At 37.1% G+C, this 22179-nt stretch overlaps 5 protein-coding genes across 8 annotated transcripts; 2 read left to right on the forward strand and 3 right to left on the reverse strand.

The window, feature by feature from the left end:
- Positions 1-196: 196 nt before the first annotated feature.
- Positions 197-2971, forward strand: LOC111777042 (glycosyltransferase BC10). Of its 2 annotated transcripts, none has more exons than XM_023656484.2 (10): positions 197-715; positions 792-908; positions 981-1081; positions 1172-1243; positions 1402-1483; positions 1570-1650; positions 1745-1786; positions 2260-2319; positions 2470-2616; positions 2717-2971. In XM_023656484.2, exons 1-10 carry the CDS (start codon positions 446-448, stop codon positions 2849-2851), a joined length of 1107 nt encoding a protein of 368 aa, XP_023512252.2. In that variant the 5' UTR covers positions 197-445; the 3' UTR covers positions 2852-2971. The 2 variants fall into 2 exon arrangements, with proteins under 2 accessions (XP_023512252.2, XP_086974523.1); XM_087118397.1 differs by having other exon boundaries at positions 2263-2319.
- Positions 2972-3700: 729 nt separating this feature from the next.
- LOC111777238 (uncharacterized) lies at positions 3701-6081 on the forward strand. 2 transcript variants are annotated; one of them, XM_023656745.2, is made up of 4 exons: positions 3701-4189; positions 4641-5142; positions 5257-5329; positions 5786-6081. In XM_023656745.2, the coding sequence occupies exons 1-4, from the start codon at positions 3869-3871 to the stop codon at positions 5946-5948; spliced, it is 1059 nt and encodes a 352-aa protein (XP_023512513.2). In that variant the 5' UTR covers positions 3701-3868; the 3' UTR covers positions 5949-6081. The 2 variants fall into 2 exon arrangements, with proteins under 2 accessions (XP_023512513.2, XP_023512512.2); XM_023656744.2 differs by having other exon boundaries at positions 3702-4189; positions 4641-5329.
- Positions 6082-6161: 80 nt separating this feature from the next.
- On the reverse strand, positions 6162-10318 carry LOC111777237 (cellulose synthase-like protein H1). The gene is made up of 9 exons (XM_023656743.2): positions 10038-10318; positions 9631-9949; positions 9365-9508; positions 8923-9039; positions 8627-8839; positions 8213-8324; positions 7904-8082; positions 6956-7306; positions 6162-6858 (listed from the first exon to the last, which is right to left on the reverse strand). Exons 1-9 carry the CDS (start codon positions 10298-10300, stop codon positions 6316-6318), a joined length of 2241 nt encoding a protein of 746 aa, XP_023512511.2. The 5' UTR covers positions 10301-10318; the 3' UTR covers positions 6162-6315.
- Positions 10319-12495: 2177 nt separating this feature from the next.
- On the reverse strand, positions 12496-15835 carry LOC111777239 (cellulose synthase-like protein H1). Its single transcript, XM_023656747.2, has 9 exons — positions 15541-15835; positions 15117-15435; positions 14898-15023; positions 14638-14754; positions 14343-14555; positions 14147-14258; positions 13880-14058; positions 13242-13592; positions 12496-13131 (listed from the first exon to the last, which is right to left on the reverse strand). The coding sequence occupies exons 1-9, from the start codon at positions 15801-15803 to the stop codon at positions 12580-12582; spliced, it is 2232 nt and encodes a 743-aa protein (XP_023512515.2). The 5' UTR covers positions 15804-15835; the 3' UTR covers positions 12496-12579.
- Positions 15836-16490: 655 nt separating this feature from the next.
- On the reverse strand, positions 16491-20685 carry LOC111777043 (cellulose synthase-like protein H1). 2 transcript variants are annotated; one of them, XM_023656485.2, is made up of 9 exons: positions 20409-20685; positions 19799-20129; positions 19607-19720; positions 19332-19448; positions 19016-19228; positions 18836-18932; positions 18578-18771; positions 17217-17567; positions 16491-17135 (listed from the first exon to the last, which is right to left on the reverse strand). In XM_023656485.2, exons 1-9 carry the CDS (start codon positions 20657-20659, stop codon positions 16566-16568), a joined length of 2238 nt encoding a protein of 745 aa, XP_023512253.2. In that variant the 5' UTR covers positions 20660-20685; the 3' UTR covers positions 16491-16565. The 2 variants fall into 2 exon arrangements, with proteins under 2 accessions (XP_023512253.2, XP_086974480.1); XM_087118354.1 differs by having other exon boundaries at positions 19799-20028; positions 20409-20669.
- Between the last annotated feature and the right edge of the window lie 1494 nt (positions 20686-22179).

The following is a 22179-nucleotide window of genomic DNA, read 5'->3' on the forward strand; positions in this document are numbered from 1 at the left end:
CATATATATATATATACACACACCTCAAAGGATTAAATGTTAATTCTTGATCGGTTTTTCTCCTTTTACAAGTTTCTTAGTGTTCATATACTCGACACCGACCATACAAGACTTCTAGAAACTAAATGAAGAACAGTTGATACGTAATTAACCAATGTAGATACGAAGCAAGATTTCATTGGAAGTTGTATATTGAGGAAGTTCAAGAGACATAAGCATGGAATTCTACGGTGGAGTTACTTTTGCGACTTTAATTTTTCTGAATGTTTAACAACAACAACAAAACGGACTTCAAAATAGTAACATTGCATGAATTGAATTTGATATTAATGTTTTGTAACTCAACCATTAATGCAGCAAAAACTTCCATTCAATTTAAACGACCCTCTTATAAAACTATGTTAGCTATGGTAAGATTCAGTCACAGATACAGGATCAAGCAACTATGACAAAGAAGAAAGGTTCGACCGCCACCGCGGGGGCGGCCGCCGGTTCAAAGGTGGCGGTGGTTGTGTGTGCCATGCTGTTGACATTGGCCATCCTGATATTCCATTCTGATGAGTTCAAGCTTCAGTCCTCCAACTTCACTTACCAATTCAGAAACAATGGCTTTGGAGAAGATAGCCATGGCTTTCAACCACCTCCTAAGATTGCCTTTCTGTTCCTCACTCGCAGCAACCTTCCTCTTGATTTTATCTGGGCCAGCTTCTTCAAGGTATGCCCTGCATTTGAATGTTGTTTCTTTTCATAAAATCTCTTACATTTTTGTTCTTGATTGATGAAATCCACAGAATGGAGACCAAGCCAAATTTTCCATTTACATTCACTCACAACCAGGCTTTGTTTATGACAAATCAACCACTAAGTCTCCTTTCTTCTATGGTAGACAATTGAACAACAGTATTCAGGTACTCCTCCTTGATTTTCTTTTCTTCTTTCTCAATGTTCTTGGCTCAATCTTATGGCCATCAAATGTTCAGGTACTATGGGGAGATTCTACCATGATAGAAGCAGAACGCCTGTTGTTTGGTGCAGCTCTTGCTGATCCAGCAAATCAGAGATTCGTCCTTCTTTCCGATAGGTTTGTTTCGATCTTCATGTTTCGGTGCTCGAACGTTCGAAACTGTTCATTAATAGTCTAAGAATCTTAGTTTTTTAATGGTAACTGCAGCTGCATACCTCTGCATAACTTCAGCCATACTTACCGTTATCTGATGTCTTCTACAAAAAGCTTTGTCGACAGGTATGTATTCGAAATGTCGGTAATGAAACCGTTGATATCGTAAATCCGATACCGTTTTGTATACTGACTTTACACTTTGGGAAAAGTAATCTTTTTCTACTTTAGTATTGGTATTGAAATATGTTGATTGTAAGTAGCTTGGCTTCTGTGTAGTGTAGTTTTTTGAACGTTGGCGAAGGCCGATATAATCCCAAGATGTCGCCTGTTATACCACGGGAAAAATGGCGAAAGGGCTCCCAGGTTTAGCTACTTTGTCTACTGTCAAAGTAAGATACTGATCTTAAGCAGTTCCTAGAATGTATGATCAATTGTTGTATTGTTTTCAGTGGATCGCTTTGGTGAGGCGACATGCTGAAGCTGTAGTGAATGATGCCATAATCTTTCCTCTGTTTACGAACTTCTGTAAGGTGTGGATTAGAAGTCTCAAGTAATTCAGTTTAGTAATCAAGCAATATTTGTTAATATCATGCCGTGATCAGATTCATCGTTTCCCTGTTGCAGCGATGGCCGCCGCCCGAACACACCACCGGAAGGCAAACACTTGTAAGTCTTTTCGATTGTTTCGATTAAATCGTGATTTGTCGATGATTACTGTGAGATCTCACATTGGTTGGAGAGGGGAACGAAACACTCCTTATAAGGGTGTGAAAACCTCTCCGTAGCAGATGCGTTTTAAAACATTGAGGGAAAAAAAAGGACATTATCTGCTAGCGGTGGGGTTGAGCTGTTATAAATGGTATCAGAGCCAGACACCGGACGGTGTGCCTGCAAGGACGTTGGATCCACAGGGGGGTGGATTGTGAGATTTCACATCGGTTAGAGAGGTGAACAAAGCATTCCTTATAAGGGTGTGGAAACCTCTCCCTAGCATACGTGTTTTAAAATCTTGAGGGAAAGTCCAAAAGTGAAAGCCCAAAGTAAACAATATTTGCTGGTGGTGTGTTTGAGCTGTTACAATTACATTTACTGGTTTTCGCCTTATTTCGAAACTGATGGTCGAAAATATTGATATTCAGAAGGTGAAGTATCATCCCAACTGCATACCAGATGAGCATTATGTGCAGACTTTACTTTCAGTAAGTTGCTTCTGTGAACTATTTTTTTCTTTTTTTTCCTTTTTGTTTCCAAGATAGGATCTTCCATTCGGGATGTGACACAATATTTATTCTTATTAACTACCGATCTTCCGACGTTCGTAAAAACTATTCGTGTGGTGTTATTGTAAGATAAGAGATCTCGAGAACGAACTCGAACGACGAACGTTGACGTACACCATGTGGAACAGTTCCATCCCAAAAGGGGACAAAAGATCTTGGCATCCAGTTACTTTCCAATATTCAGATGCAACTCCTCTGATAATCAAAGAAATGAAGGTCAGTGTTGGCAATGTTGATGCATTAGTCTGCAAAAAGCTTGATTCATAAGAACACCTTAAACTGATTTGGTTGTTACCTTATTATTTTCATCTCCTAGGAAATCAACCACATTGACTTCGAATCCGAACACCGAACCGAGTGGTGTCGTGTTAACTCGATGTATACGCCATGCTTCTTGTTTGCAAGAAAGTTCACTCCCGGAGCGGCTCTACGTGTCCTGAAAAACAGTTAATCGAACGCTCCGATTGATGGAAAGATATTGTCGTAGATGGATTTAGGACATGATTTTTATTTATGATAACAAAGAAGGGGTTCCAAAACCACTGTATTTTTAAAGGGATTTGTTGGATGATATGCTAGAAAGAACATAGAATCCTTTTTGAGTATCCAAGTTTAGCCAAAATTTTGCTGTGTTCATTATAGTTCTTGTGAACATAATCTTTTTTATGAACTTTGAATCCAAATTTATTTTTAATTGTGTTTTTCGCCCCGATCTTTAAAAAGTTTCATTTTTTATTGCGATGAGACGTTTACTTTTCACTAAATCTTTACCATCACTAAATATTAAATGAATTAGGAAAAATCTATCCTCGACATTCAATCTCCTAAAATTTAAATATTTTATCTTTTAGTCGATGACATATTTTTCATGCTAATAACATTATATCGTAAAAAATATTATTATAAATTTATGTTTTTGTAATGTAAATTAATAAATAGATAAAGATTAGATATTTTTGTAAATTACTAACTCTCATTTATCAAAATTAAGAAATTATTATCATAAATTTAAATGGGAAGGACTAAAAAGAATACTAAATTATAAATAATTTTAAGAAATAAAAATGTAATTAAACATAAAATTAGAACTGAAGTGTAATATATATTTTTGGGATGAATTCTTCAAGAACTTTTTTTAATGATAATTATTTTTATTGACCAAAATTTCTAAATTAAATTATAAATTTAAATTTACGACAAAATTTTAAAAAATTTATATTCAAGAATAAAATTATAATTTAACGGTGTTGGTGTTGAACAGTCGACATTAAAACTCCCATAAAGTGGGAAGTAGTTACCTCTTATTGGGAGTTCTTCCTTCAATGGAACGCAGCGTTTTGGACATTCTGTGTCTGTGAAGCGAGAAAACCAGGTATCCATCTTCTTCATTTTCGAAATCCACGCAGAAGGAGAGAACTCTGTAGCTCACACCACCTGGAGACACTGCGAACGCCTTTAAATCCAATCAATGGCGTATGAAATCCCACACGATCTGATCGAACAACTTCAGATCTCACTTCGAAATGGCGCCAGAATCTCCTCCTACGACCCTCACGACCCTTCGCTTCCAAATCTACCATCGCTTCATGAAACAATTGCAGAACTCGATCCTTCGCCACCTTGTCTTCGCTGCAAACACTGCCGAGGAAGGTTTCTTAGGGATTTGAAGTCATTTATTTGCGTTTTCTGCGGTCGGGAACAGAGCACGGAGGTCCCTCCTGACCCCATTAATTTCAAGAATACCATTGCTTGTCGTTGGCTGCTCGAGTCCTTTGACTTGGATGGATCGGTAGGTTTTTCTATTTCTTTTCCCTTGTATATTTGCTAAGATTCATGTAGGAATAGGGAAATGTTAAACATCAGTTCTTGCTCGTTTCACTTAGGCTGATTGTTTCGAAAATTTTGTTGCTGATTCTAGAATACAGCATTGGTTCTTATAGTCTAAAGGATTGATGGAAATTTTTGTTCTCGTTTCAGAGAAAATCTTTTAGAATTTCGAACTGTTCTGGCATGGACTTACTATCTTAATTCGAATGTTCATTGGTGTGGTATTCAAGGAGCATGTCTGCGAATTCAAGAACATATCTGAAATGGATACTTTTTCGAAATTGTGCACATCGGATTCACGCTCTTTGTGGATGTTGAGATAACCCTAAAGTATTAGATAATTGATTGATGTTGTTGAATGCCTGGGGTTCCTTCGGGCAGATTCTTTGAAATTTGTTTCAAAATTTTGGCAGGAAATGGTAGGACCAATCGATTTGAAGAAATCAAACCGCGGAAAATCACCAGAGCAGTTTCCCCTTACAGATATTTTGGATTTAGAGATCAGATGGCCTGAAACTGAAAAGATGGGGCTCTCAGACGATACCTCAGCTCCAAGTAAAAGTACCTTGAATTTGGCTGGAGTTGAACTGGACTGCTACTTTTCTGAGGGAAAAAATGACTCCACTTCAAAAGCATCTGATGAGCTACCACTACCGAATACACAAATAGATGGCTCTGAGAGCAAAACTATTAAGGATAATGTAGGTCTTAGTTTGTTTGGAAACGTTCCATCTTCTGAGATGACTACGAGGATCACTAAACATGATGATTCCTTTTCTGGTTGGGAGGCAAGTTTTCAGACTGCTGGTCCTGCAACTTCTCGTGATAGTTCTAAATCAGGTTTTGGACTCAAAAACAAGTCCAGAAGTGGAGAAATGGAAGATACGCAAGGCCCTTCTGATAATTTTAGGAAAGGTATTGTGAATGGCGTTGTGCCAAAGGTGGATGAGACTGAAGTAGATTCCTTCAGCACAACCACCTCAAAGGATAGTGATTTTAGGAACTCTTCTCAGCCATATTCATTTGCAGGAGCATTCCTCAATCCAAATGGTATATCCCAAGAAAAAGCAACGAGGCCAGACGCCGCCTTTGATGTAAGAAGGTGTGTACAAGCTAGCCAATTATTTTTGTAAAGCAACCTATTAGCTTGTAAACATATTGCAGTTGAAATCCATGGCTAGGAGGTTCCCTGTTTTCATTTTTCCTCCATGCTCACCAAATTTGATTGGTTTTCAAGGCTGTTTTACTTTCAGACTCTTCATCAGTCATCACTTTGTTCTTCATGCAAATGCATTACTCCCTTCAACCTTCCTTTAATCTTATGCTTGTTGAAGATTGTTGAGAGGGAGTCCCATGTTGACTAATTTAGAGGATGATCATGAGTTTATAAGTAAGGAATACATCTCCATTGGTATGAGGCCTTTTGGGGAAGTCCAAAGCAAAGCTATGCTCAAAGTGGACAATATCATTCCATTGTGGAGAGTCGTGATTCCTAACAATGCTTTATGGAAACTACAAGATAACTTGTTCCCTAGCCTTTACATTTTTCATGTTGCAGGATGAGTGAAGAGAATGGAGAAACTGGAGAAAATTTGGAAGCTACGAAGTGTCAGGCTGCATCAGGTACTAGTTCAGGTTCAGATAACGTACACGTGACGGTCGCAAAGATGCACAAACTATCTTTTATGCTCGAAAGCAATCTTTCAATCCCCCCAAAGTGATGCCTCTTTAGTTCTTCTTAAGAAGCACGTTGCCACTGAGCTTTTCCTGTATTTTTCTTTCCATCCTTTCTAAATATGTTGTAGCTTAGTGTTAGTTTAGTTATTACGGAATGCATTCTTTGATTTTACAAAATGGCCATATGTCGTTGATATCCATTGCAGACATTACTAACATATTGATGAGTAGATATATATATATATATACACACACCATTCAACAAAAATGCAGAAGATTCCCAGATGACAATATTATTCAGTGACTGAAGCTGTAGCTGTGACACAAGTGGACAACCCCTGCACCAAGGTGATCGAAAGCATAAAATTATCCTTGATTGAATACAAAATTTAGTAACTGACCAAATTTTATTTATTTCACTTGACAGAAGTACACAAACAAGAATGTCAAAGCACTGGATTTGAGTAAGGTTGGCCATGGGAGCCCATAGCTTCCCTTTGCAAACATCCCTTTCAAGAACGACCAGAAGCACAAAACCAACCACACACAGGACATCACCTCCGCCACCCCAAACTCTTGAACGCTTGTCTGTTTTCCCAAGAAGCTGATCAAAAGTGCTGCCAACTGAATCATCAAAATGGTTGTGACTGGCACAAATATTGGGGACTCATCAAACGTGAACCGACCCAAATCTCGGTCGCTACTCTCTTTGTCATCACTAGGAGATGATGACTCCTTTTTCGTTATTTCGAACACAGTCTCTGATAGTCCTAAAATCTTCAGAAGTACAGCCACCATTCCAGGCAAGGAAGAACTCATTACAAGTATCCTCTCCATTGTCTGGCCATTCCACCAGGCTCTTACAGATTGGCCCGTTTCGAAGAAGTCTAACAGCTGCCGTAGATTGTTAATGACGAAAAGAAGGAGAGGTATGAACAGTACTGGTTCTTGTACCTGCATTGAGAAATCCATAGTGCTTAACAATTCTTGTATAAAACCAGAATATCTCTGATTATTTAGGTGATGTAGGGATTGTATTCTATAAACTTACCTTGGGCAAGAAATGGGAGTTGGAAATTAGACAAAATGCTGGTAGAGTAGCGTAACATATATCTGGAATAGCACGAATGCTGATCAGATACCCCCACAGATAGATCAAACGTTGTCTAAATTGGAGTTTATCACAGAGAGCAGTGACAATGGGGGACTCTTTGCTGATTAAAGTTTCAAGTAGTCCTGTCATTACTCTCTTCATATGGCCTAATGGAACTGGGCCGCCCATGGGTGCACATCCTAGGAATGCTGGTGGAGTTGGTGCAATGTATGCAGATTTCCATCCCTTTTTATGGATCCCCATCCCAGTCAACATGTCCTCCACTACGGATCCATATTGCCAACCCACCTACAATTTTGTGTTCAACAAGTAGGACTCAGAATTAAAATTGCAAACGTTAGTGATTGAGAATATAACATCTTAATCGACTGAACTAGTTCTATATTGATGGTGATCCATCAGAAATCAGTGAAGTAAACAAGGTAGTTATGATCGAGTTCTATCAATGACAATCTTATCAGGTTATATTTGTATGAGACCACACATTGATCGGAGAGGGAAAGCCCAAAAGGGAAATGATATCAAACCCAGACACTGGATGATGTGCCAGCAAGGACGCTGAGTCCCGAAAGGAGTGGACACTGAGCGGTGTGTCAGCGAGGACGTTGGGTCCCGAAGTGGGGTGGATTGTGAGATCCCACATCCCACGTTGATTCGAGAGAAGAATGAGTGTAAACAAATATACTGGGCCCCAAAGGAGGTGGATTGCAAGATTACACGTCAGTGTGGAAAGCTCTCCCTAGTAGACACATTTTAAAAATATGAATCCGAAAAGGAAAGTCAATATTTGTTTATGGTAGGCTTGAGCCACCCAAAAAAGACAATATCTACTAACGACGGGATTAGACTGTAAGCAATAAAAAGAGGTATTATTTGAACACAAACCTTAGAACCCCAACAAGAATTGTGTTCATAATCAGCAGTAGCAACTTCATTTGTTGCTTCGATTGAGTTGGATAGGCAATTCGGATCATGTGCAAAGCTTCTTAAGGTACGAGCGGCTGAGGTTACGAAATCTTTTGAATTTCCAAATGTTTTATACAACTCCACTTCATCATATTTCTCTGCAAAATGATTAGAAATGAACTGTGTAAACACAAAAGATATCAAATCTTTAGAATTTTGATCCCAAGCTAACAAGATTGCAATTCTTCAAAACGTTCTTTTTCCAGATTGGAATGAAGTTGAGATTACCATTAATATTAGCTTCATCTGGTGATTGACCATATATGACTTTTCGTCTATGAATACATCCTGTTCCTATATAGAAAGACCCTTGAACTCCTGCCATCCCGGGAAACGTGAGCTGCCAAAATGGAAGAGAAACAAGCCGTTGAAAAACACGAGTTACAATTTAGTCTCTGAATTATAGTAATTTACAATTCATAACGATTTAGCAACTATCGTTCAAAATAATATTAAGATTCAGTGAATTTTCTTACCCATATAAATTGATTAATTAGAAATCAAGTTTATTTTAAAATCATAAACATTAAGAATCGAAGGAACTAAATCTATTATTTTATGAAAGTTTAGAGACTAAAAGATAATTATTAATTTTTAAAAGTTTTTTTTTAATGAATAATAATAATAATAATAATAAATCACCTGCATCACGACAATGGCTTGGTTCCCAGCTGGATCATCTTTGAGTCCATTGTAAAAGCATTGAGGAAATTGAACAAATGCAAACTCTTTATTGATCTTAGGGTCGAGTAAGAGGCACATTGCTTGTAAAACAACCTCGGGATTATTGACAAACATGTCACAGTCTAGATTCAACATGTACGGCGCATTGGTCATTAATCCAGACACTCTTGTCTACACAAAAAAAAACACCTTTATTTCAGATTATAGAATCCAAAGAAGAATTTAGAATAAGTAAGGAATTTGAAAATTACTACCAAAACATTCATAGCTCCAGCTTTGTAATGGTGCGGAATTTGGGGTTTCTTCTCTCTCGATACATAAATCAAATGAGGTAATCCATCCAAAAGCCCTTCCTTATTCTCCCATATGACCTACAAAACAATATTATAACTCAACCGATTAAGATACATACTATCGACCCAGAAATTATAAATTTGAATGCCTTTCACGAAAGTATATACATTCGAGTATACGAGCATGTCACTACTCTTTGATGTTACTTCATGTTAAACCATACATCGAAAACTACAAGTAAAATCACGAGAGTTTATATTTAAAGTGTACAATATCATATCATTACAAAAGGTCATTGCTTGTCCTTAATAAATAGTATCAGAGTCATGCTTTTAACATAGTCATATCGAGTAACATAGTCATATCGATAGACTTCTCGAGTGGGCAAATCTCGAACATTACCTTGACTATAGGAGGGTGATTATTTGGCTTTGAGTTAGCGAAATCCGGGAACTCGCGGATAAGGTTACTAAATGCAGAGTTTTTGGTGGCGGCGGCGGTGGCGGCGGCATCCTCAATCCTCCGGCGGAGCTCTTCGTACTCATCCTTAATTACACAAACATGACAAAAACAAGACCACCTCAAAAAACCATCCTCTGTTTCTTCTTCTTTTTTTTCCATTAAATAAGCAATTAAATCAAAGAATTATCTTCCAAAAAATTGGTTACCTTCATCCTCCTCCACTCATACTGAAACTCCGTTGATCCATGAGAGGCTAAATCACCAGAGAAATACCTAAACGGAGCCCTGATTTGGACCTTATATTTCTTACAAAACGGCACCCAAATTTGGGCAAATTTAAGAGCTTCAGAGAGGGAATAAAACGTGAGTGATGAACAGCCGTCGTCGGAGACGTAACAAGCCAATTTATTGGCCGGATATTCCACTGCTAACACCGACAGCACCGTGTTTATCAGAATTATCGGCGGCTCCAGCTCCGGATCCGCCGTTGTAACGAATACGTCCACCGGAGGAACCTCAGATACTCTGTATTTCGAAAGAAAAAAAAAAACTAAAAAAATAAGTAAAAAAGAATGTAAGCATTGGAGAGGAAAGGGAATGGATTTTGGGATACCGTGGGAGAAGGCGTTGGGGATAGGTTATGTAATGGATAGGGCTCCAATTGAGATTGGTAATGAGAGCCCAATAGAAAGTGAACCAAAGCTCGCAGAGAAAGGCAATGGCGAAGAGGGAGCTGAATCCATGGCGGCGGAATAAGAGCAGGCGATAACAGAGGAGTGAAACGTGGAGGAAGAAGATGACGACATCCAGAAATCGTTTCAGAGGCCTTTCTACTCCCACTTTTTGGTACAGAGGAAGACCGTTGGATTCCGCCATTTCAATCTGTTCCGCTCTGAATTCTTGTGGGATTATAATATTCTGGTCTATATATAATGGAATAATTATTTTTAAAAAAACAATTTTCTTTTTTGAAATTTTGTTAGGTGAACACGACTATGATATTGTCCACTTTAAACATAGGCTCTCATAACTTATTAATGGAGACAGTATTTCTTACTTATAAACTCATGATCTTCCACTAAATTAACCAATGTGGGACACAATCCCAATAATCCTCAACAATACTGCGGAGTTCTGATGGGATCGATGCATTAGTGTTGGTATGATACAGTCCACTAAATTAATCATGATCTTCCACTAAATTGACCAATGTGGAACTCAATCCCAATAATCATCAACAACAATATTACAGAGTTCTGATCCATTGCATTAGTGCTAGTATGATCCAGTCCACTAAATTAATCCATGTTGGACGATGAACGTCTCACATCTGCTAATTTAGGAAATCATCATGGGTTTATAATAAAAGAATACTATCTTTGTAGGAGGCCTTTTGGGAACAATGTTTGTGCTTTTCAATTTTTAGATTACAGTTCCGGTTTTAAGTTTACATATGTAGTGTTATAAGCTCTTTTCCTGCGAAATTCGAGCCCTAATATTGTTTTCGAATATTAGAGACAGAAATTAGCGTTTAAGCTCTTTTTCTTCGAACTTCAAGTCCTAATATTGTTTTCGGATTTTAAAGGAAAATTAACTTTTCGAAACTGCCTTAAAACCCGAGCAAAAAAATCCTCAACAATACTCATGTTAAACAAACTAAAAATTGACAGCTATTAGTATTTTGAAGAATATGGAGTAAAATAAAATAAGGATAATAGACTAAGAAAAGATGTATTTTTTTTAATCCAATCAAGATCTGACACGTAAGACTCCCAAGACAGATGGCAAAGTCAAATACGTTGAATCTGACTGAAACTTTCCTTGTCTTGTGGATGAAGGAGGATCATGATATGATTTTTTTAATCCCTTGCTCTCCAAGAGAAGTGTTAAGTTTTGCCTTCAAGAGTTTTCTTTTTTTTTTTTTTTTTTTTTTTTATTATTATTATTATTATTATTATTATTATTATTTGGATGGCAAAATTTGTAATCCAGCATAGTATAATTAGATTAAACAATTGTTAATTATAAATTTAGTCGAAGAAAAAATTAATCAAGCTAATAATTATATCAATTAAATCGTATAATTCTAATGAATTTCAGATATAAATATATATTTATAAATATTTAATAAAATTCATTTGAGAGGTGTTTTTGTAGAGAAATAAAATAAAAACTTACAACCCCTCATCATATGATAGAAGATTGAGAGTACTTTGTGCTTCAATTTGAAGTGATCCCACCAAATAAAGAATTAAAATAATAATAATAATAATAATAATAATAATAATAATAATAATAATAATAATAATAATAATAATAATAATAATAATAATAATAATAATAATAATAATTAGATTCAATTTCTGGGTGCTGCATGCTTTAATAATTAATTTTCTTGGAGGTCAAAAGGTATGGACCCCAAAAATTAGACTATCAGAATTATTATTATTATTATTATTATTTTTTTTGAAATTATATTGAAAAATGATCCAATGGTGAAAAGTTTGGGGATTTAGTTATAAATCAATCCAAGTTATATTTTAATTTTATTAGGTAATATTTTACTTTTAATAGTTTAGGAATACATTTGATTTTATTAAATCTCAATAATATTATTCACACCATAAATTATTATCAAATTAAAAATATAAAAATTAAATTTGCGAGAAACTAAATTATTACTTGATAGAACAAATTTGAAATAAAATGATCAATAGTATTTTACGTGTGAGACAAAAATTTCACTCGATGAATTGACATATTACCATATAAATGGTGCTATGGGTTCAATGGATGCTTGTCCATGTTCAATCGGACTTAATTAGCTTAAGAATGACATAAGAACAACAAAATCATCTGGGTCCTTAGCTGAGAGTGACTTAGTTTAATAATTGTAAAAACTCTAGTCCACTGTTAGCAAATATTGTCTATTTTGGTCAGTTACGTATCACGGTCAATCTCACAGTGTTAAAGTATGCTTGCTAGGAAGAGGTTTCCATCCTCGTTCTCCTCTACAACCGATGCAGATTCTCACCATAACACTTCGGCCTCCGTACATTTTGTAGTAATAGTAGTGATAGGAACATAATTTCAAAATTATCCATAATGTTTCTACCTTGATTACAAGTAATTAAACAGACCAACATTTATTAGTCTCAATTTGTAGACATAATACAGGACACAAACAAGAATGCCAAAGCACTGGACGTGCGCAAGGTGGGCCATGGAAGCCCATATTTGCCCTTCGCAAACATCCCCTTCAAGAACGACCAGAAGCACAAAATCAACCACACACAGCATATCACCTCCCCCACCCCAAACTCTTGCACAACGGGCTGCCTTATCCTTAATAAAGCGACTGAAAGCGCTGCCAGTTGAATAATCAAAATGGTGGTTCCAGGTACAAACACTGGGGACTCATCGAATGTGAAACAACCCAAGTCCCCATCGCTACAACTGTCTGTGTCATCACTCGAGGAAGACGATTCCTTTTTTGTTACTTCAAACACAGTCTCTGACAGTCCTAATAGCTTGAGGACGACTGCCACTGCCCCAAGCGAGGAAGCACAGATTGTGTTTATCCTCGCCATTCTCTCGTTATTCCACCAGGCTCTTGCTGATTGGCCTGTTTCCAAATACTGTAACAGCTGCTGTAGATTGTAAAACACAAAGAGAAGAATAGGGATGCATGCTACTGGTTCTTGTACCTGCATTCAGAAATTCAATGTCCTTTATGTTCAGTTTCTTCAAAAAAACTAACAAGATTTTACAAAATAAAAATAAGTTTTGGGATTTAGAGGTTGAATTCTATACTTGCCTTGGGCAAGAAATGGGAGTTGGCAATCAAACAGAATGCTGGCAGAGTAGCATAACAAATCTCTGGAATAGAACGAATGCCCCAAAGACATATCCACACAGAGAACATACGTTGCCTGAATTGGAGCTTACCAAAGAGAGCACTGAACATGGGGCATCTTTTGCTGAATAAAATTTCAAGTAGTCCTGTCATTGCTCTCTTCTGATGGTTTAATGGAATTGGACCGCCTGAGGGCGCGCATCCTAGGAAGGCTGGTGGAGTTGGTGTAAGGTAGGCAGATTTCCAGCCTTTCTTATGGATCTCAGACCCAGTCAACATATCCTCCAATAACGATCCATATAGCCAACCCACCTAAGAACCCATCAACAATTATTGAAGCAAACAAGGTAGATATGACACAATTAACTTCAAATTTGCATTTAGACTTGAGAGTTGTTATAATGTAGAATATCTATGGTCAAGCTCACATAAACTAGAGCTAACATTCAATATCCGAAGTCTATCTGATACACAGTTTTCGGCACATAATTTGGGCAATCCACACAGAAACAGTTAAATCTAGTTCTTTTTTATGATAAAACTACAACCCAAGTCGTGAATTAAGGGACAAAAAAGGTATATGAATTGAAGTAGCAAACCTTGGTACCCCAACAAGAAGCGCGTTCATAATCAGAGGTAGCAACTTCGTTTACTGTTTTGATAGAATTGGATAGGCCGCGTGGATAATCAGTAAGGCTTCTCAGAGCATGAGCGGCTGAGTTCACGAAATCTTTCGAATTTCCAAATGTTTTATGCAGTTCATCGTCACAATGCTTCCCTGAAAAATGAACGGAAATAAATTATGTAATCAAACATGAAATGAATCAAGTATGTTGAGTAGAAGCATCGTGGACTGTAGTAATTACCGCTAATATTTGTACCATCTGGGGATTGTCCATACATGACTTTTCGTCTATGGATACATCCTGTTCCCATATAACCAGGCCCTTGAATCCCCGCCGCTCCACGAAAAGTGAACTGCCAAAACAAAATACACATAGTTAACATCAGGCAACGAATACTACAATATGAAGTACAAAAGATTGCAAGTTAATAAGTCACCTCCATCATGACAATCCATTGGTTCCCAAAGGGATCATCCTTGAGTCCATTGTAAAAGCATTGGGGAAATTGAACAAATGCATACTCTTTATCAATAATTGGGTCTAGAAAGAGACACATTCCTTGTAAAAGAACAGCAGGATTGTTCACAAACATATCACAATCTACATTCAACATATAAGGCGCATTCGTCATCAATCCAGAAATTCTGGCCTGCAAATCAAACATACATTGCAAGTCTCATTAAGAAAGGAATGTATGGAGAATTGAAGATAAGGAATGATTTGAAAATTACCAAAGCATTCATAGCACCAGCTTTGAAATGATGTGGATGTTGGGGTTTCTTCTCTCTCGAGACATAAATCAAATGAGGCAATCCATCCCAGAGCCCTTCCTTGTTCTCCCAAATTACCTGCAAATGAGATACGTTCAAATGTTCACTATCTGTCAACAATTGTTTAATTTGTTCAGCCGCCTAATTGAACATTAGCTAAAAAAGAAGAACATAGGGTTAACAATTGTTGGATGGGATAATTTATAATTAAGAAGTTGTACCTTGATTATAGAGGGGTGATCTTTTGAGTTTGTGTTAGAGAAATCTGCCAAATCGCCCGTAAGCTCGCGAGAAGCAAAATTTTTGGCTGGTTCCTCGATGGTTCGGCGTAGCTTCTCGTACTCATCCTTATCATACAAACAGTAAAGACAGAAACGATGTCAAAATCTCTCTCGAAATCCCCAATGTTTTCTAAAGCATATCATTCAAGTTCTTATTACCTTAACTCTCCTCCACTCGCACTGGAATTCCTCTGTTCCATCATTGCTTAAATCATTAGAAAAATACCTAAACGGAGCCCTAACTTGAAGCTTATACTTCTTACAAAAAGGAACCCAAGTTTTAGCAAACTTGAGGGCTTCCGTGAGGGAATAGAAAGTGAGTGGAGAACAACCGTCGTCAGAAACATAGATAGCCAGTTTATTGGCCGCATAATCGACGGCTAACAAAGACAGCACCGTGTTAACGGTGATAATCGGTGGCTCAAGCACCGAATCCGCCGTCGTAACAAATACATCCACCGGAGGAAGATCCTCGACTCTGTATTTCCAATCATTAAGCACAAACAGACAAACAGAACTTCTAAGAAATGGTCCAATACAAAATTACAAAAATCAAAATCCGGAGAATCAGAATATAAATTACCGTTTGAGGAGGCGTTCTGGATACGTTTTGTAATCAACCGGATTCCATGTGACATTGACAAGGAGAGCCCAAGTGAAAGTGAACCAACACTCGCAGAGGAAAGCAAGTACATGAAGCCAAGTGAATCCATGGCGATGGAGGAAGAGGAGGCGATAGGCGAGCAGTGAAATCAGGAGGAAGAAGATGGTAACATCCAATACTCTCTGTACTGGTCTATGAACTCCAGCTTTTTCGTACAGAGGCAGAGCGTTGGGTTCAACCATTGTGAACGAAAGAGTACTCTGCTTCTCTTTCCATGGCAATTGGTTTGGTTTATATAGTGTATTAAAAAAGGGGAGACACAAAACAAATCTTTAAAAAAAAATAAACTACTTTATTATTACACTTATTTTATTTATTTTTAAACTATTAAACGGCATCTAATATTTTTTATTAAAATGTATTTAATATATCATGTCAGTACACCAACAATAGATTAATTAAATTCTTATATTTTAAAATAATTTTATTATTTAAACAATATTATTTATAAAATTATTCTTTAAAATAAAAGCATTTAATAATAATATATTATATGATAGTCTTTTCAAAGTTGGCAAATTTGACTTGCATTGACCATTCGTTTTCTTGGGGTTCAAGGTGGGGGCTTGATAAATACGAAATCTTTTTTTTTTTTTTTTTTATTAGATAATTATAGAGGAAATTTGTTGACATTTTGATATAATAATTAATTTTTTTTTAATTATTTGAGAATTTATGGTTGAAACTTAAAATTTTGAAATGGTAACATTATGAGCTTTCTCATTAAATACACAATAAACTCTAGAAAATTTTCTAAGAGAATATTAATTTTTTTTAACATTATTAGTTAAATTTTTTTAAAATTTAATTTCAAAGAGCTTATATAAACTTATCATAAATCAATTATTATAATTAATATACGAGCCTACTAATTAGTATCAATAAACGCTTGGACATCAAAATTATAAAATTCAAATAAAACAACGATGGTAAATAACCAATAATTAAACTCTCACTTGTTCGTTATTTGTTAACGCGAAGAACACAAACAAGAGTGTTAAAGCACTAGACTTGCACAAGGTTGGCCATGGAATTCCAAATCTTCCCTTTGCAAACATTCCCTTCAAGAATGGCCAAAAGCACAAAATCAACCACGCACTGCATATCATCTCCCCTATAGGTAATTCGGTAATAACATGGCTTCCTGCCTCCATTGATCTCGACAAACCAATTGAAAGCGCCATTAGTTGTATCATCATAATTGTGGTGGCTGGTATGAACAACGACGACTCATTGAATGTGAATCGACCCGAATCTTCTTTTACTTCATCTTCATCGTTCGAAGTAGACGATCCCTTCTTTGTTACCTCAAATGTTGTTTCTGATAAACCTAAAAGCTTAAACACTATGCCTATAACTCCAAATAAGTACGAGCACATTGTGTTTACTCTTCCCATCTTTTGGTTGTTCCACCAAGCCCTAATCGATTGCCCAACCTCCATGTATTGTAGTAGTTGTTGCACGTTGTAGACCACAAAGAGTAAAAGGGGGATGCATGCAGCTGGTTCTCGTACCTACATTGAGTTTGGGTTTAATATGAAGAAGAAAAAAACCTTATCATAAATCACCAAACATAAAAATTTGAGCGAACTTACATTGGGTAAGAAACGAGAGTCAGAGATGAGACAATATGCGGGAAGAAGAGTATAGAGAAGCTCGGGAACGGAGCGTATGCCCCAAAGTGAGAGCCAAAGATAGAACATGCACTGCCTAAGTTGGAGGTTGCCAAAGATAAGAGCAAAAATGGGGCTTTTTGTGCTGAACAGAACTTCAAGTTGGCCTGTAACCCATCTCTTTTGCTGTGTTAAAGAGGTTGGCCCTCCTGATGGGGCACACCCTAAAAAGGCCTTTGGCTTTGGTACAACAAGAGCCGATTTCCATCCCTTTTGGTGTATTCTCAGTCCAGTTAACAAGTCCTCTACTGCACTTCCATACTGCCAACCCACCTACGAGTTTTAAAACGCGTCTATTAGGGAGAGCCTTGGCACAGTGTAACGGCCTAGATCCACCGCTAGCAGATATTGTCCTCTGAGCTTTCCCTTTCGGACTTCCCCTCGAGGGGAGGAAACATGTCTACTAGGGGAAGGTTTCCACACCCTTATAAAGGGTGTTTTGTTCTCCTCCCCAACGGGACATCACAATCCACCCCCTTTCGGGGCCCAGCATTCTCGCTGGCACTCGTTCCTTTCTCCCATCGATGTGGGGCCCCACCAAATCCACCCCTTTGGACCCAGCGTCCTTACTGGCACACCGTCTCGTGTCTATCCCTTCGGGGAACAGCGAGAAGGCTGGCACATCATCCGATGTCTGTCTGGCTCTAATATCATTTGTAACCGCCCAGAAATTTCCCTTCGGGCTTCCCCTCAAGGCTTTAAAAAGTATCTACTATAGGAAGGTTTCCACACCCAACCACACATTTATAAAGGGTATTTTGTTCTCCTCCCCAACCAATGTGGGACATTACACACAGGGTCCAGTGTCTAGCTCTAATACCATTTATAACAACTCAAGCCCACCACTAGCAAACTTTGTCCAATTTGGCCCGTTATTATTGTCATCAACCTCACGGTTTTATAACGTGTCTATTAGGGAAAGATTTTCACATCATTATAAGAAATGCTTCGTTCCCCTCTCCAATGGAGGTGAGACCTCACAATCCACCCCCTTTGAGAGCCAACGCCCTCGCTGGCACATCATTCGATGTCTAGCTCTGATACCATTTGTAACGGTTCAAGCCCACACCTAATAAATATTGTCCGCTTTGGCCCGTTACATATCGTCGTGAGCCTCACGATTTTAAAACGCATTAACCAGCGAGAGACTTTCACACCCTTACAAAAACTACTCCGTTTCCTCTCCAACTGATATAAGATCTCACACAAATTCAAACCTGTTAGTAATTAGGAACCAAAAAACCGAAAGAGTAGAAGATGATAGAGATTGTTTGGAAGCATACTTGTGCACCCCAAGAAGAATGGTATTCATAATCACAACTAGCAACTTCTTTTAACACTTCTATGGAATGGGAGTCCGACAATAATGGACGGCTTAGATTATGTGCAGTCCTTCTCAAAGCATCAACGGCCGAGATCTTCAATTTCTCTGATTTTCCAAACTTCTTGTCAAACTCAACCTCAAAATTACTTCCACCTATAAATTAAATTAAATTAAATTTAATTTAAAAAATCGAAGTTCAAATTCTCATACTACCTACCATCGGGAGGTTGACCATATAAAATTTTTCGTCGATGAATACATCCCGTCCCCATGTAACACGGTCCCTGAAGTCCGTTCGTTCCACCCATAATAAACTACAAAATAAATAAATACATACATAAATAAATAATTAATTAATTATGACATTGCTTTTTAAAAAATGCACATAATAATCTACCTCCATCAAAACATGAAATTGGTTTCCATACGGATCGTCCTTAAGTCCATCGTAGAAGTTTTGAGGAAATTGAACAAAAGCATACTCTTGGTCAATTATTGCGTCTCGAAGAAGACACATTCCATGTAACAGAATTTTGGGATTATTCACAAACATATCACAATCCACGTTTAATATATAAGGAGCATTCGTCATCAATCCAGATACCCTTGTCTGCACATTAAATACAAATAACACGATCATAAGATAAAAATAATATTTGTCACATAAATATTTAATATAATACAATATAGTTAAAAAGCGGGGGAAAAAATACCAAAACGTTCATAGCTCCAGCCTTATAATGATGTTGATGTTCGGGTTTCTTTTCTCTCGACACGTAAATTAAATGAGGCAATCCATCAATACCTGCCTCTTTGTTCTCCCATATCACCTGCCGTTATTAAACCGTTATAACATTATTCATCCATATTTGACATATACTTATTGTTAAACGTGCAATAAAAATATTAAATATTTTCTAAAATTTAACAAAATTAGAGATAAAATTAATTAATTAGGAATAAAAAATTATGATTTATGAAGGGGTACCTTAATAATTGGAGGGTGGTTATTGGATGTTATATTGGAAAAGTGGGGCAGGTCTCCGGTCAGGTCACGCAGGGCAGCTTTCTCAATTCTCTGACCGAGCTTCTCGTATTCGTCCTTCTCATATAAACAAACAAATAATAATGACCAAAAATTATTAACAAAAAAACGTAATCTTAGACGAAAGTTTGGTACCTTCATTTTCGTCCATTCATGGCGGAACTCCGGCGAGTCTCCGGCGACTAAATAATCGTCTTTGTTATTATAAAAGTATCGAAATGGAGCTCTAACTTGAACATGGTACTTCTTGCAAAAAGGAACCCAAATCTTCGCGAAATTCAAAGCTTCAGAGAGGGCGTAGAAGATGACCGGGGAACCGCCGTCATCGGAGACGTAACAAGTCAATTTGTCGGCGGGATAATCAACTGCCAACAAAGATAGCACCGTGTTGACGGTGATTATCGGTGGCTCTAGCGCTGCATCCGCCGTTGTCACAAATATGTCTATCGGAGGAAGCTCCTCCACTCTGTATTCATTTTTTCATCACGACCCTCACAATTACATGATATTATTCCTTACTTATAAATTCATGATTATTCTCTACATTAGCAATTGCACGGTTAGACGAGCACCACTTAACATGCATAAGTTCTCATGGGTTTACTTTAGATTTTCAGAATACCTCTTATCAATAGAGAGACTATTATTTGATTATAAACTCATGATTATTCCCTAAATTAGCGGACGTGTGACTTTCATCATTCAACATGCACGACTCCTTTCTAACAATTTTCAATAGAGTTACCTTTTGAGGAGGCGGTCGGGGTAGGTCTTGTAGTTGAAGAAGTTCCAACGGGTGGCGACGAGGAGGAGCCAGGTGAAAGTGAACCAGGACTCGGAGAGGAAGGCAGTGGCTTGGAGGCAAGAGAAGCCATGGGTGTGGAGGAAGAAGAGACGATAGGTAAGGAGCAAAACCAGGAGGGAGAAGATGGTAATATCCAATGCTCTGTGGACTCTTCTTTTGACGGCCACTTTTTGATACAGAGGATTGGCCATTTGGGAAAGACTCAGATGTTGCTCATTCTTTGGTTTCTTGAAGGGTTTATATAAATTTAAATAATATGTTGTTTTCATATCAATAATTAATTATACAAAAATCATACAAAATCTTATGAACATATTAAAGCAAACCAACCAGACAAAAAAAAAAAAAAAAGTGTAATACATTTTCTAAAAAAGTTACCTAATCTTACACTAAATTTTCGTACCTTAGTATTCGTCGTAATTACGTCGCAAATTTCCTCTACCCTACATTATTATTTTTATCATTAAAACAATTGGTCGCAAATTTCTTCTATTCTATATTATTATTTTTATCATTAAAACAAATAAAATTAGTCTATCAACTCCACACACGGCAAGCAAATATTGTCTTTTTGTCTTTCATTTCAAGAGTTTTTCTTCAAATTTTAAATACGTCTAAAAAATTTCTGCTAGTTCTTTTAACTCAATGATTTAAAAGAAAATCTCCATTAAAATAGAAATTTTGATGTAGTAATTAAGTAGAAAAATAAAATATGAATTTGAATTTGAATTCAAATGTTAGAAAAATCTTAATTTGAATTTGAATCCCATTCTATATTAACAAAATATTTGAAATTTAAAAAAAAAATCTTTAAAAAACCCGACAAATTATAAATAAGTTCTTTTGAAAATGGAGTCACTCGCTTATGACTTGGCCCTGATCAGAATTGTCTAGCTCGACCTTAGTCAACACGTAGAAATACTGACCAAAGAAAACCTAAACAGGATTGTCTAGCTCGACCTTAGCCAACACGTAGAAATATTGAGAATGTTTGCTTAATTCCACCACACGTAAATGGTGTGTGAAAGTTCTCTATTTATAATCAAATAAATTATAAGAATATGGAAATAGTAATAAATGGAAAGAACAATCAATGGAAAGATACCTAATGGTAAGAAGAAAAATATCTAAAACACTCGCTCGCAAGATGAGCGTCAGATTTTAACGAACGTGAAGCTTGGATTTGAAAAATTCAAAGAGAGGTCGAGAAATATTTCCCGTGAAGATGTCAACAACCTGGTTTGGAGGAGGCGTAGAGAAACACTTTCTTGGCCATCGAAAACTGCAGAGGGATCGTCACTCAGCGGCGATGCTGCCTTGGCTGCGACGAGAATATGTCTAACCCATGAAGAGGGATCGTCACTCAACGACAATGCTGCCTTGGCTCCAGTGAGAATATGTCAACCTAAGAAGTAGAAGGAAAAACCTAAAGCAAGGGACAAAGACAATGTTAAAGTCAGAAGAGTCGCCACAGTGGGCGAAAGAGCCAATTTTGACGAGATTACTAAACCAAACAGACACTAGATCACGATTGCTTGAAAGTTCTTTGGTGACCATAGAAAACATATAATAAAACTTGAACTTTATTCAACTTGATCGAGAGACTTAATCCAAGACTTATTAATTGTTTGAAACGACAATTCAATTAGAAAGACTTAGAAGCTCATACTTGCCCAACTTCGGTCTCGAACTCATGTTCAAAGGCTGTTGG

This window comes from Cucurbita pepo, chromosome 16 (genome assembly GCF_057944985.1).
Source record: "Cucurbita pepo subsp. pepo isolate OVF chromosome 16, ASM5794498v1, whole genome shotgun sequence".
NCBI lineage: Eukaryota > Viridiplantae > Streptophyta > Magnoliopsida > Cucurbitales > Cucurbitaceae > Cucurbita > Cucurbita pepo.

What these genes read in the sequence shown, in the direction of transcription:
- LOC111777238 (XM_023656744.2), top strand. Translation starts at nt 3,869, where the DNA reads ATGGCGTATGAAATCCCACACGATCTGATCGAACAACTTCAGATCTCA. An exon ending in CCTTTGACTTGGATGGATCG is followed by an intron (nt 4,190 to 4,640) that starts GTAGGTTTTTCT and finishes AAATTTTGGCAG; the next exon opens with GAAATGGTAGGACCAATCGA. An exon ending in GCCGCCTTTGATGTAAGAAG is followed by an intron (nt 5,330 to 5,785) that starts GTGTGTACAAGC and finishes TTCATGTTGCAG; the next exon opens with GATGAGTGAAGAGAATGGAG.
- LOC111777042 (XM_023656484.2), top strand. Translation starts at nt 446, where the DNA reads ATGACAAAGAAGAAAGGTTCGACCGCCACCGCGGGGGCGGCCGCCGGT. An exon ending in TGTTTACGAACTTCTGTAAG is followed by an intron (nt 1,651 to 1,744) that starts GTGTGGATTAGA and finishes TCCCTGTTGCAG; the next exon opens with CGATGGCCGCCGCCCGAACA. An exon ending in TGATAATCAAAGAAATGAAG is followed by an intron (nt 2,617 to 2,716) that starts GTCAGTGTTGGC and finishes TTCATCTCCTAG; the next exon opens with GAAATCAACCACATTGACTT.
- LOC111777239 (XM_023656747.2), bottom strand. Translation starts at nt 15,803, where the DNA reads ATGGTTGAACCCAACGCTCTGCCTCTGTACGAAAAAGCTGGAGTTCAT. An exon ending in ATCACCCCTCTATAATCAAG is followed by an intron (nt 14,755 to 14,897) that starts GTACAACTTCTT and finishes TCTCATTTGCAG; the next exon opens with GTAATTTGGGAGAACAAGGA. An exon ending in AATGGATTGTCATGATGGAG is followed by an intron (nt 14,259 to 14,342) that starts GTGACTTATTAA and finishes TTGTTTTGGCAG; the next exon opens with TTCACTTTTCGTGGAGCGGC.
- LOC111777237 (XM_023656743.2), bottom strand. Translation starts at nt 10,300, where the DNA reads ATGGCGGAATCCAACGGTCTTCCTCTGTACCAAAAAGTGGGAGTAGAA. An exon ending in ATGAGTGGAGGAGGATGAAG is followed by an intron (nt 9,509 to 9,630) that starts GTAACCAATTTT and finishes TGTGTAATTAAG; the next exon opens with GATGAGTACGAAGAGCTCCG. An exon ending in ACTCCCATTTCTTGCCCAAG is followed by an intron (nt 6,859 to 6,955) that starts GTAAGTTTATAG and finishes TTCTCAATGCAG; the next exon opens with GTACAAGAACCAGTACTGTT.
- LOC111777043 (XM_023656485.2), bottom strand. Translation starts at nt 20,659, where the DNA reads ATGGCCAATCCTCTGTATCAAAAAGTGGCCGTCAAAAGAAGAGTCCAC. An exon ending in ACCACCCTCCAATTATTAAG is followed by an intron (nt 19,449 to 19,606) that starts GTACCCCTTCAT and finishes TAATAACGGCAG; the next exon opens with GTGATATGGGAGAACAAAGA. An exon ending in AATTTCATGTTTTGATGGAG is followed by an intron (nt 18,933 to 19,015) that starts GTAGATTATTAT and finishes TTTATTTTGTAG; the next exon opens with TTTATTATGGGTGGAACGAA.